We start from the raw sequence: 12,836 nt of genomic DNA on the forward strand, positions 1-12,836 counted from the left end.
GCAGGAGAACGGGGCGCATGCGCAGCGGCGAGGGTAACCGCAATGGCGGCGCCTCAGCGGTATCGGGTGCTGCGGTGCTATAGCTGCCGCCTCTTCCAGTCGCACCAGGTGGGGTGGGCACCGGCCTCCCCCTCTGTTGGGCGTGGGGACGGCGTGCGGGACTTGGCGGGGCTGCGGGGTGCCCGGCCTCCTTCCCGTACCTTGCCCTCAGGCGCGGGCGCCGTCTCCTGCAGTTGCTTGGGTCTCCCTGAGGCCCGGACACGTGATGATGACTGGCCTTGAGGACTGGGTTTTGATATCTCTTCATAACGTGGTTGTGGGCTTTGTTTTTTTAGTTTTTGTCATGGCTGTTGTAAAGGATTCGTAGGAACCAGGGGCAGTGGTTTCTGCCGAGGCGGCCTCGTAATTTACAGATAGTTGGGAAAGAGAGGTTGAGGATAGCCTCTTTTATGTAGAGCCTAGCTCCCAAAGTGGCTTCTTTCTTAATTCGAATACATGGGAGATGACAGTTTTTAAAACTGACACACGAACGGGCGTCCCCTGCTGCCACTGCTTGGCTGTGGCAGTGTCTCCATCCGCATGTTAAGGGACTCGCCGCCTTTCCCTCCCATAGTGTAAACAACTCGCGCATGAATATTTTAAACAGGATAATCGATACTTCTAAAACGTACTGCTTCCCAAACTTTCAAGATGCAATTTAGGGGATGTCATTTAACCTCTTTTTTCCTGGATAGCATTTGATCTTCCTGCTTGATGTCACCTAACACTGCTGTCAAGCAGGAGTATCTGCTTCTGATAGTCCTCTCTTACCCCTCGTTGTCTGCTAATCTGTGCCCTGAAAAAGGATAACCTCAAACTTCTTCAAAATGTATGTTTAAAAGTCCGATGCTGAGACTGTAAGGGCTGTTTGGGGACTCAGGAATTGTTTTTACTTACTTCATTTTTTTGGACAGTGTTTTAGGAATTGATATTAAATAGAAATTTCCATTTTTTAAATTATTACACATATATAATGTAGTACACACTCTCGTGGTCGTTTTCAACGATGAAAAGTGATTTGAGACTAAAGGGGGGAAAGAGTTAACAGTTTAATTGCAGGTATGACAATTTCACACATCCCCTTTAATTTCAGACAACCTCTGGATTAGGTATTTTACCATTATTATTTTACAGAGATGAGAATACAGCAATCCAGAGAAACCAAGTGGTCTAATAAATGGCAGATGCAGAGCTATCTGCAGAGATCCTGTTAAACCATACTGTCTCTCTCCAGATCCCCCAGAGCTAGCCAGTTACCATGTGTCCTTCCAGACCTTTTTTTTTTTTTAAGTGCATTTCTTACGTGCAGATGTACCCATAGAAAACATTCTTATGGTGTTTGAGGTTCAATACTGGAGAATTAAATGAATTGTAGGACATGCCCACATAAATTTGTACATGTGGCTTGTCCTCCTTAGAATCCTTTTGGGTACTTCAAAAAAACCCAATGGTTTTTGGGGCGCCTGGGTGGCGCAGTCGGTTGAGCGTCCGATTTCAGCCAGGTCACGATCTCGCGGTCCGGGAGTTCGAGCCCCGCGTCAGGCTCTGGGCTGATGGCTCAGAGCCTGGAGCCTGTTTCTGATTCTGTGTCTCCCTCTCTCTCTGCCCCTCCCCCGTTCATGCTCTGTCTCTCTCTGTCCCAAAAATAAATAAACGTTGAAAAAAAAAAAACCAATGGTTTTTGTGTTAGGATCGTACATCTATTAATTTTTATAAATCAACCCAGGCATGTTTTTTTTAAATTTTTTTTAATGTTTATTTATTTTTGAGACAGAGACAAAGCATGAACGGGGGAGGGTCAGAGAGAGAAGGAGACACAGTATGAAGCAGGATTCAGGCTCAGCTGTCAGCACAGAGCCGGACATGGGGCTCAAAACTCACAGACCGTGAGATCATGACCTGATCGGAAGTTGGAGGCTTAATCGACTGAGCCACCCAGGCACCCCCAGGCATGTTTTTTATGTTAAGCACACTACTCCGTTCCATTTTTTCAAACAACTTTGGTGCCTTTTGATAATATTTTCTTTGTTGTTGTTATAAATGGACTGTTCCGTTACCTTTTCTAACTAGATAATTGCTTATATAAAGACTCTATTAACTTTTGAAGCTATATTAACTTTGTATTCATCCCCATCATCTTAGATTGTTTTTAGTGGTTTTTCATTTGGTTTTGAGTTTTCAGGTAAAAAAAAAATCAAATCTATAAATAATGATAATGTTTTCCTCATTTCCAGTTTTCGTACCTCTTATTCTTCTTTTCCAATTCCATTTGTAGAAAATAACAATGGTAAATAGTAGTGGGGATTCTTGGCTTGTTCTTGACTTTCATGGGAGAGCTGGTAGTGATTCTACAGTTTTAGAGTTGAATGTAAGGTATTTTATCCTGTTAAGAGAGACCCCATCTAGTTAGATTTATCAAGAATTGGAATTAAATGTTGTGGAATTATTTTTGAAAACCACAGGTAATAGAGATCTAACTAGACTGTTTGATATGGATAGCCAGTTTTCCCAGCACCACTTATTAAATAGTCTGTTTTTTCTTCACTCCTAAAATGCCACCTTTACAATGTACTAGCTTTTTATACATATATGTTGTTGGTTTGTTTTTACACTTTTACTCTTTTCCACTGGCCTTTTTATACCATTATTTTTGATTCAGTTCCACCTGTTTTAAATAATTATCTAAAATTCTGAATTTTATCAGAATTATCTAAATTTCTGAAATTCATTGTAGGAAAAGAAGAGTCTCAAGTGGACGTGCAAAGCTTGTGGAGAGAAGCAGTCATTTTTGCGGGTGAGTCCTGAGAAACGGTATCTAATACCCAGGCCAGAAAGCCGGTGGGCCCAGCCCTGCAGTAGCGTGTTTCTCATGGGGTCCCAGCATCCCAGTATTGGGACCAAGTTCACTAGATGCAGAGCCTCTGCTCCCTAAATTCCTGTTCCTTCAGGAAGTGAAATGGATGAACCAGTGCATGGAAAGTTACTTTCATTTGTTTATTTGGTCAGCAAGTATTTATTGAGTACTTTCTGCCTGCAGGCACAGGAGAAACAAGGGAAGGCAAAAAGCTTTGTCCTTCTTGCCCTCACAGATCTGCTCATGTGGAAGAGGAAGAGAAACCGATGCACACACACTGGCCATTTGAAACTAGATTGAGCACAATGCAGGGAAAATGCAGGAGCCTGTAAGAAGATGACCAGGCAGTCAGACCCACAACCGGTCGGGTGCATGTTGGTGCATGCAGGGTGTGGGCATGGGTGGGCTCAGGAAGGGGAGGCCATCAGGAGACCGAGACAGAGAGAATGAAAGCTCGGAGTAAAAGCTTATTTAGGCCATTGCCGTTCTCTTCAAGTGGATACCTATTTCTCCACCTCATCCTTTTTTGCTTTTTTTAATGTGTATGTTTGAGGGAGGAAGCACACATGAGAGAGAGCAAGAGCATGAGCACAAGCAAGGGAGGGGCAGAGAGAGAATCCCAAGAAGGCTTCATACAGTCAGTGTAGAGCCCGACACAGGGCTCAGTCTCAACTGTGAGATCATGACCTGAGCAGAAATCAAGAATCGGATGCTTAACCAACTGAACCACCCAGGTACCCCTCCATCTCATCTCTTTGATACCACACAGTGTCCTGCACCTTTTACCTCTTTGAGCCCCTGTATACCTTCTCTGGCCCTTGATGCCACCTCTCCACCCTCAGCTCCTTGTTCTCCTTCAGCCATGAGGCCTTTTCTTTATGACCTTGAAACAATCCAGACGTGCTGCACTCTTAAGGCCTTTGTGCTCATTGTTGGAACTTTGCCTAGCTCTTCTCACTATCCTGATCAGATATTATATTCGAGTGTGTTTATGTGAGTATTGTTTATCTCCTGGAAGTTCCCTGAGAGCAGAAGCTTTGCCTGTTTTATACTGATACACCCTCTGCACATAGCACAGTACCTGGCACAGAGTAAGTGGTCGCTCGATAAATACTTCTTGAGTTGGTAAGTGACCAATCCCATGTTGTTTGGCATTTAGGTTGATCTTCATCTTCATTGGTAAGAACGATGCTTCAGTGAAGCTTCTTACAAAGAACCTCCTCCTTCACTAGACTAATTACTTCCTTAGGACAAATTCCTAGAAGTTTAAATTGCAGTTTCAAAGGATATCTTTTGACCAAGGCTCTTTTAGTTACAAATAATAGAATATTTCAGAATGGCCTCAGCAAAATAGAAAAAAAATGTCCTGGCAAAATAATGGGGTATCATGGGGAATTCAGGGGAGGGGTTTCACCCCTGACCCCTTGAAGAACCAGCCCCAAGAATTGAAAAGCTGCCAGCAATGTAGGCATCTTTTCCTCCCCTTCTCCCCATACCTGATTGTCCCCACATCCTCCTTCCCCTCTCCCTGCCTCCTCTCCTTCCCTTACTATCTCCCCAGTTAGTTCACAGTAACACACTCCACCCACAGACCATGGACTCTCACTTCAAGCCAACTAGAATAGCTGAGTCCTAATTAATAAACTGGCAGAAGTGATATGATTGGCCCATTTGACCCAGATGTCCACTTTTGGTCCACCCAGCTGGGATAGTAGAAGTGGGGCTGATCAGGTCATTGGTCAGCAGTACAGCTGCTGAGGTGCACTCCAAGATTGAGTCTCAGAAGGCAAGGGGCTGGCTCATGAGCTAGTGACTGCTGCTTGTTTTTGATGTCAGCACATACTTCTGAGTTCTCCTTGAGGAGGCTCTACCTTCTTCCCAGCACCTCAATGCATGTGCAGTGGTATATGGCTTATGGTAGACTAGGCCACCGTGACAGGACAACAAAATTGTGGTGGCCTAACACAGTAGAAGTTGTTTCTCTCGATGGGGTGCCTGGCTGGCTTAGTCAAAAGAGTGTGCAACTCTTGAACTCAGGGTCATGAATTTGAGCCCCATGTTGTATGTAGAGATTACTGAAAATAAATAAACTTTAAAAAAAGAAGAAGTTATTGGGGCGCCTGGGTGGCGCAGTCGGTTAAGCGTCCGACTTCAGCCAGGTCACGATCTCGCGGTCCGTGAGTTTGAGCCCCGCGTCAGGCTCCGGGCTGATGGCTCGGAGCCTGGAGCCTGTTTCCGATTCTGTGTCTCCCTCTCACTCTGCCCCTCCCCCGTTCATGCTCTGTCTCTCTCTGTCCCAAAAATAAATAAACATTGAAAAATAAAAAAAAATAAAAAAAAATAAAAAAAGAAGAAGTTATTTCTCTTGTTCTTGTAACAGTCCTGAGAGGAATTGAGATCAGCAGGGCAGCCGTCCTTGGTGAGGTCATGCAGGGACCCAGGCTCCTTCTGTCTTGAGGTTCTGTCACTCCCAGAGGCCTGTCTCCTGCTGCCTGGAGCCACTGTAGGGCAAGAGCACGAAGGAGCTACACAGGAGGCTTTGAGGGGCCAGGCCCGGAAGTGGCTCACATCCCACTAGAAAGAACCTAGTCTCAAGGCCACACCTGACTGCAAGGAAGACTAGAAAGTGTAGCCCAGTCTGTGGCCAGATAGGAGGAGAATGAATTTCAGTATTCAGCCAGTGGTCCTTGCCATGCTGGCGAGCGTCCTCCCTGCCACTTAACATCTTTTAAAGCTTTGCCATTCCAGGGGCGCCTGGGTGGCGCAGTCGGTTAAGTGTCCGACTTCAGCCAGGTCACGATCTCGCGGTCCGGGAGTTCGAGCCCCGCGTCGGGCTCTGGGCTGATGGCTCAGAGCCTGGAGCCTGTTTCCGATTCTGTGTCTCCCTCTCTCTCTGCCCCTCCCCCGTTCATGCTCTGTCTCTCTCTGTCCCAAAAATAAATAAACGTTGAAAAAAAAAAAAATAAAGCTTTGCCATTCCATTCTGCAGTTCCTCTCCCATTCTTGCTTGAACTTGCCCTAGCTGGGCTTTTATTCCCCACAGTCCAGTAAAATTGCTCACGTCAAAGTCATCAGGGATCTCCATTTGCTAAAAACAGTTGTGAGTTGTCACTCCTCCGGTGACTTGACCTATTGGTAGTGTCTGTCACAGTTTGTCACTGAAACATTGTCTTCACCTGGACTTCCAGTCATCCCACTCCTGGCTTTCCCGCTGTCTTTCTGGCTGTGTTTCTGTCCTCTTTGCTAGTTTTTTTCTAATCTCCCCAACTTCTAAATGTGAGAATGCTGTGGTGCTCAATTTGTTGGCCTCTTCTCTAGTGGCACTCCTTTGGTGGTCTGACATGAGATCACCTGACAGTTCTGGAATGTCTATCTCAAGCCCCAGGCCTGCCCCTGCACCATCCATTCAGCTCTCTAATGGGTGTCCCAAACCCACCTTTCCAAACAGAAGGCCTCACCTTACCCCACCCACCTGCTCTCCCACAGTCCACCCTGTCTCTTACGGGCTAAGTCCCTTGTTAGTTGTTTGGGCTAAAAACGTGGAAGTCCTCTCTGACTCCTTTTTTTTTTTTTTTTTCCTTAAATACTCTTCATCCAGTCCATCAATAGATTTTGTCAGCTCTACTTTCAGGATGTACCCAGAATGACCATTTGTTACTACAGTGGTCTGAGCCACATCAGTGTTTGCAGCAACCTCCTGCTAGCCCACCTGTGTCTGCCATACAGTCTGCCCTCAACACCATACCTGAAGGTCCTGCTAAAATATGTGCTAGGCGAGGTCACTCACCCCAGCCTTCCAAGTTAGAGCAAAACCCATGGTCCTACAGGCAGGGCCAAGTGTGCCTGGTACAAAACGAAATTGTGGGGCCCCTTGTTCAAAAGCAAAAAAAAAGCTGTTAAAAATACTAAAATATTAAGCTTTTCCTTTCCGTCCTGGTCTCTCTTGATTTTTTATAATGTCTTTTATTTACTGTTGAATGTCTTCCTAAGTAAAGAAAAACTAACATTTTAAAATTATTTTATTATTATTTTATTTTTTTTATTTTTATGCAACACCAGTTTAAAATGCAAAGAGCGTTTAGTCTAGGGGTACCTGGATGGCTCAATTGGTTTAAGCATCTGACCCTTGATCTCAGCTCACATCTTGATCTCAGGGTCTCATAAGTTCAGGCCCCACAGTGGGCTCTGTGCTGGTCATAAAGCCTACTTAAAAAAAATAATAAGTGTTTAATCTATATGTAGAATAATATAAGAACATTTACTATATATATGCAGAATCCTCAGAATTGCCCAATTTGTATTTTGGAGCTCATTCATGCCTATGTATTTCATTCTTACCAGAACAGTGGACATGCTGCACAAAACTAACTCTGCTCTTTATACTCATTGATACATTCTCCCCACACTCTCCCCCATCAGCTCACTGATTAGCATAAGGAAGGACTGAGAGGGAAAGGAACAAGGGTCTCCCTGCCTTGCCCTTTCCTTCCGTGTCATGATTGTCAGCATAAGTGATCAGCTGTTCCAGGCAAGTAACAGGAATAAAAAGATATGATAGGGTTCTTTGATTATTCATGTATTTTTAAAACATCCTTGCCTTCCTTCTGAATCTGAAGCAAGTTCTTGTTCCAGTGGAAAGCCTGGCCTCTCAGGCAGTGGGGTGCTCCCCACATACTCAGGCATAGACAGCAAACACTTAGCGTCTACACTCGGAGTCTCAGTGAACACTCCCATGTATTGTGAGTCCACTTTAATTCTGTGCTCCTGGGTCATTGAGCATGCTGTATGCAAATGGTGTGGCAAGGAACAATGGACTTGTGTAGTGTGTATATCTCCTCTGCTTATGGACGTGCTCCATTATCTTATCACACGTATTCAAAGATAAGGCTATTGAGCATTGGTGGTATAGTGGTGAGTATAGCTGCCTTCCAAAGATAAGGTTATTAACATTTTCAAATAAAAAAATTTTTTTAATGTTTTCAAGATGCCATCCGCAGAACAGGTCTCGTTCCCATGAGGCTGACTTTGCTTGTAGTAGGGAATAATACACTCAGACCTCATCTCCTACCATTTTCCCCCGGACCACACAGCTCTAGCCATGTGCCCTCCTTACTGTTCCTTCACAGGCTTAGGGTCTTTGCCCTCAAGTGTATTTCATTGCTTCTGCTGAATGCTTTCCCCCAGCTATCTATGTGGCTTATGCCTCATATCTTCCTATTTTGTGCCCAAATGTCACCTTAGTTATCTATTCCCTGAATGCCCTGTATAAAATAGTCTACTCTTTCCCCCACACTGCCCCATCCCCTTTCATCACCTTATTTTCCTTGGTGGTACTTCTCGTCATCTGATGGCCACATAGTTGACTTATGCAGTCTCCTCACACTAGAATGTATGCTCCATGATGACTGATTTTTGTCCACTTCTGTACAGTACTGTCCTTAACTACTCCAGGGGACTGGCACATAATAGGTGTTCAGTAAATATTGTTAAACAAATGAGTGACTGCTAAGTGAAAAAAAAGTATTTCATCTTATGGTCCTTAGATTATCAGTGAAGTAGCATATTTTATGTTTACTGGTGGTTTGCGTTACATATCTTCAATTTCTTATTCATGTTTATTAACCATTTTGTGTGGGGCCTGGGGCTGAGTTAGTCTTTGATGTGTAGAGTTCCAAGTGCTAGAAGGACAGTCAGACCAGAACTGTTAGTTCCTGAGACTGTTAGTTTGCAAATCAATTATTCCAGAAAAAGTGGTCAGTCATTAGAATTTCTGCATGGTACATTTGGGCCTTATAAAGTACAGCTTTCTTCTCCCTGAGGTACATCACTAATGGATCTGTTTCTCCGCATCCTATCAGCACTTTTTAAACTTAATATTTTTTTGTTTTTCAGACTTACGGCGAGGGTTCCGGTGCTGACTGTAGACGCCATGTCCAAAAATTAAATCTGCTGCAGGGACAGATTTCAGAGATGTCACTCAGGTACAGTTGTTTGAAAAGGGGACAGTTATCTTGTCCTGTGTTCATCTTGAGTGATTAGTGGAAGTTTTATATGGAGAAAGCTTTTTCTATATGGTGATTAGTTATCCTAACACTCTTCCAACTGAAAATAACTAAAATATGTCAGCCATGATATTTTAAGTACACTGATGAGATGATGGAAGTAAATGAAATATCAGAAGTCAAAAATGAAGCAAAAGCCAAAATTCAGAGAGTAAGTACCTGGGCTGTTGAGGCAATTGAAGCCTAGTGTTCTGGAACTTTCATTTAGGTAATTGGGAGGGGTGCAAGAGACAAAGACAAGGCCTGTTCAGCATGGGAAGGTCAGTAGGAGACCACGACATAAAGCCGAGTCCCCGGGGCGTCTGGGTGGCTCAGTCAGTTAAGCGTCCGACTCTTGATTTGGGCTCAGGTTATGATCTCCTGGTTCATGGGATTGAGCCCCACATCAAATTCTGTGCTGACAGTGTGGAACCTGTTAGGGATTCTCTCTCTCCCTCACTTTCTCTGCTCCTCCCCCGCTTGTACATTCTCTCTCTCAAAATAAATAAATTTTTTTTGAAAAAAAGCTGAGTCCCCAAAAGACTACACCCTCCATGAATTAATTGAACTAGAAATGCACCCTCTTTGCAGCCTGCCTGTGTTGACCTTGGTGCTGGCCAAAGAGAGGAAATCTCTCTCCAGGGTATAATAAACACAAGAAATCTATCACATGGCTTTTCAGTCTTCTACATGCACTGTGTGAAAAGCCTCAAGCGGAAAATTTATTTTTGAATTGTCCAAGGAAGCAGAGGTAAATATAGCTCCTCTGGAGCATACATCTTCAGCCTAGACCTGAATGTTTAATATAGTTAATGAAATAAAAGAGAAGGTTGATAATGTAAGAAGCAAGGGACTTCAAGGCACCTGGCTGGTTCAGTTGGTGGTAGAGCATGTGACTCTTGACCTTGGGGTCATGAATTGGAGCCCCACGTTGGAGATTACAAAAAAAAAAGGCAAATGACTTTAGAAAATGACCAAGTACATTTGAAAAAGAACCAGAAAGAGTTTGTAGAAATTAAAAGTATAGTCATTGAAATTAAAAATTCAGTGGACAGATTGAGCATTAAATGTAGCTGAAGAGAGAATCAGTGAAATGGAAGATAAATCTGAAGAAAGTATTCACAGTGCAACACAGAAGGATAAAAAGGTGGAAAATGTGAGTTGAGAAACATGGAAACTAAGGGAAGAGTTCGGCAAGAGGGAGTTAAGAAAGCAGGGTAAAGGCAATATTTGAAGAGAAAAGACTAGAGCATTTTCTAGAATCAAAGGCTTATATTCTTAGATTTAGGAAACAATAAATCTCAAACTGGAACAAGTCATTATTTTATTTGCAAACACCATGATTATGTATGTAGGAAATCCTGATGAAACTACACAAATGCTACTAGAGCTAATATTTTAGCAAGATCACAAGGATACAAAGTCAACGTACAAAATTAAATTATTTCTATATAAATGCTATGAACAATTGGAAAATGATTTTTTAAATCAAATACCATTTAGAACAGCATCAAAAATTAGATACTTAGGGATAAATATAACAAAAATGTGTCAGATCTGTTCAGTATAAACCATAAAACATTGCTAAGGAAATTAAAAGGTCTAAGTTAATGAAGAGTTCATGTTCATGGATTGGAAAATTCAATATCATGAAGATTTCAGTTTATCCTAAATTGGTTGGTAGAGACCACCTAATCCAAATCAAAATTCCAGTGGGGCTTTTTGTTTGTTTGTTTGTTTGGTAAAAATTGGCAAACTAATCCTAAAATTTATATAGAAATGCAAGTACCTAGAATTACCAAAACAATTCTGATAAGAACAAAGCTGGAGGATTTCTACTGCCTAATTTCAAGGTCTACTATGATGCTGCAGTGACTGAGTGCAATATCTGTATGTGGACATACAAAAGGTTAATGGATAAACACATTGAGGTATGTTCATGCAGTGGCATGCTACAACAGAAACAACATGGGCAAATCTCAAAAACATTGCTAAGTGAGAGAAGCCGACACAAAAGACTACCTGCTGAATGGATCGGTGTGGTTTTCTAGGGGAGAGAATTGCCTGCCAAGACAGGTATGAGAACTTTTGGGGGTGATGAGAATTTTCCATATCTTGTCCATTATATCTCAATGAAAAATGTTTTTGCTGTATCTTGATTGGGGTGATAGTTTCAAAGATCTAATTTATCAAAGCTCATCTATACACTTGAGTTTTAGTGTATGTTATACCTCAAGTTAATTTTTAAGGTTAAAAAAAATTAAATGACCCTTAGATGATGACAACAACATAATGAAATTAGGGAACACGGAAGACAAAGGGGAAAGCTGAAGAGTAGGTGGAGAGAAGAGAGATCTCCTACAAAGGAACATCAGACACCCGACTTGTCAGTGGTAACGTCAGAAACAAGAACACAGACTGGTATCCTCAGACTGTTGAGAGATGTCCTTTATTGATGGAGTTGAGTTCCTGAATCAGAAAGGTGAGCAGACTTCTAGCCAGTGGCTGCTAGGCCACTGCTCTGGTGAACGAACACTGGATTATCAGCCATGTGGCAGGGTAGGTGTTTCACATGCATGATCTAATTTCCTCATCATAATCACCCTGTGAGGATTATTGGCTTCTGCGTACAGATGAAGAGAATCAAGTACAGACGCCCACATTTGGCAGAGTTGGCAGTTCGCATAGCTCACCAGGGAGAGTGCCCTCCTGATTGTGTGATGTAACCACCCTGTGTGATGTGGCTGGGGCTGGCCTTGTGCTAACCTCCAGCCCTTGCATGGTAAGTATTTACCCGCCCCTCAGTCCCATTAGAGACCACAGAGGCTCTGGCTCCCCACTCTTCTTTATGTGGTGGAAGAGCCCTGATCCTCTTCCCTGTGCTGTTCCCTCCCTGTGACACACACAGTGCCTCTCCTGTCTTGTAAGGGTTGAGGTATGACTAGAAAGACTTATATAACCCTATGCAGTAGAGACCTCCATTGCTGATGGGAGGGACTCTGTGCTACAGGAGTTCAGCTGACATTACTCTCCGTGTTCCAGGCCCTCAGCCAGGCATGTGCACACACTTTGTCACGTTTGTCTTCACAGTCACCCATGCAGTATTGTCTTTTGTGGGTGAGGGAAGCGGGGTAAAATGATGAACCCAAAGTCACACTGTGACAATGACCGCCAGTCATTGGCAAAGCCAGGATGCAAACTCTGGTCTCTCCAGCTTTAGAGTCTGCCCTGTGTCACCTTTCCTGTTGTTGGTGCCTCTGCCCAGGCCTCCTGAACTAGATCAGAACAACAGAAATAAGATCCTAAGATCCCCTAGAACAGCCTTTGATGGCTATTGTCAAGTATTTATGTCCTGCTGTTCTCCTCTCCTTGCCCTTCGTCTTCCTGGTCATTTTACTAAGGACACATGTACAATCTTTCACTAAGGTCTCTGGAAGAACCTGTAAATATTGACGAAGAGGACAATGCAGAGCCTCAGCAGGCTGAGCATGTGAGTTCACAGGTAAGCCAGCAGCTCTGTCTCTGTGTCACAGAGGGGGTTCCATTTATTCATCTGTTGATCTTTTGTTCAACAGTGCTATCAACAATGGGCACTTGGCTTAAAGCTACTGGAAACACAACAAAGAGTAAACCTATCCCTTTTGTACCAGTAATGTGTGTACCAGTAATTACGGTACTCTGAACGGGGCCTTGTCTTTGGCCGGGAGAACTCCTCGAAATTAGCTTGAACTTGACCTCCCCGTGTTTCTCCCCTTGTCCCGCAGTGCTCTGGGCACACCTCTGACAGGGAAAAGGTGCTATTGTACAGTACCTGGCTTTCACATTTCCTTTCTCCAGACTGGGCCTCCCAGCAGGGCTCACATCCAGCTTTCTGTCCCAGTGCCTAGGAAAGTAGGTGCTCA

General features: G+C 43.5%; 1 protein-coding gene across 1 annotated transcript in view; it reads left to right on the plus strand.

Annotated features, from left to right (window-relative positions):
- Window positions 1–12,836, plus strand: part of LOC115514236 (MRN complex interacting protein) — a 20,831-nt gene continuing 7,995 nt past the window's right edge. Inside the window, exons 1-4 of the mRNA XM_030316053.2 lie at window positions 1–108; window positions 2,774–2,833; window positions 8,786–8,874; window positions 12,361–12,436. Coding sequence (XP_030171913.1) covers window positions 43–108; window positions 2,774–2,833; window positions 8,786–8,874; window positions 12,361–12,436 — 291 coding nt within the window. The 5' untranslated portion in view covers window positions 1–42. The remainder of the gene's footprint in view (window positions 109–2,773; window positions 2,834–8,785; window positions 8,875–12,360; window positions 12,437–12,836) is intronic.

The sequence above is a fragment of the Lynx canadensis genome, chromosome A1, assembly GCF_007474595.2.
Source record: "Lynx canadensis isolate LIC74 chromosome A1, mLynCan4.pri.v2, whole genome shotgun sequence".
Lineage (NCBI taxonomy): Eukaryota > Metazoa > Chordata > Mammalia > Carnivora > Felidae > Lynx > Lynx canadensis.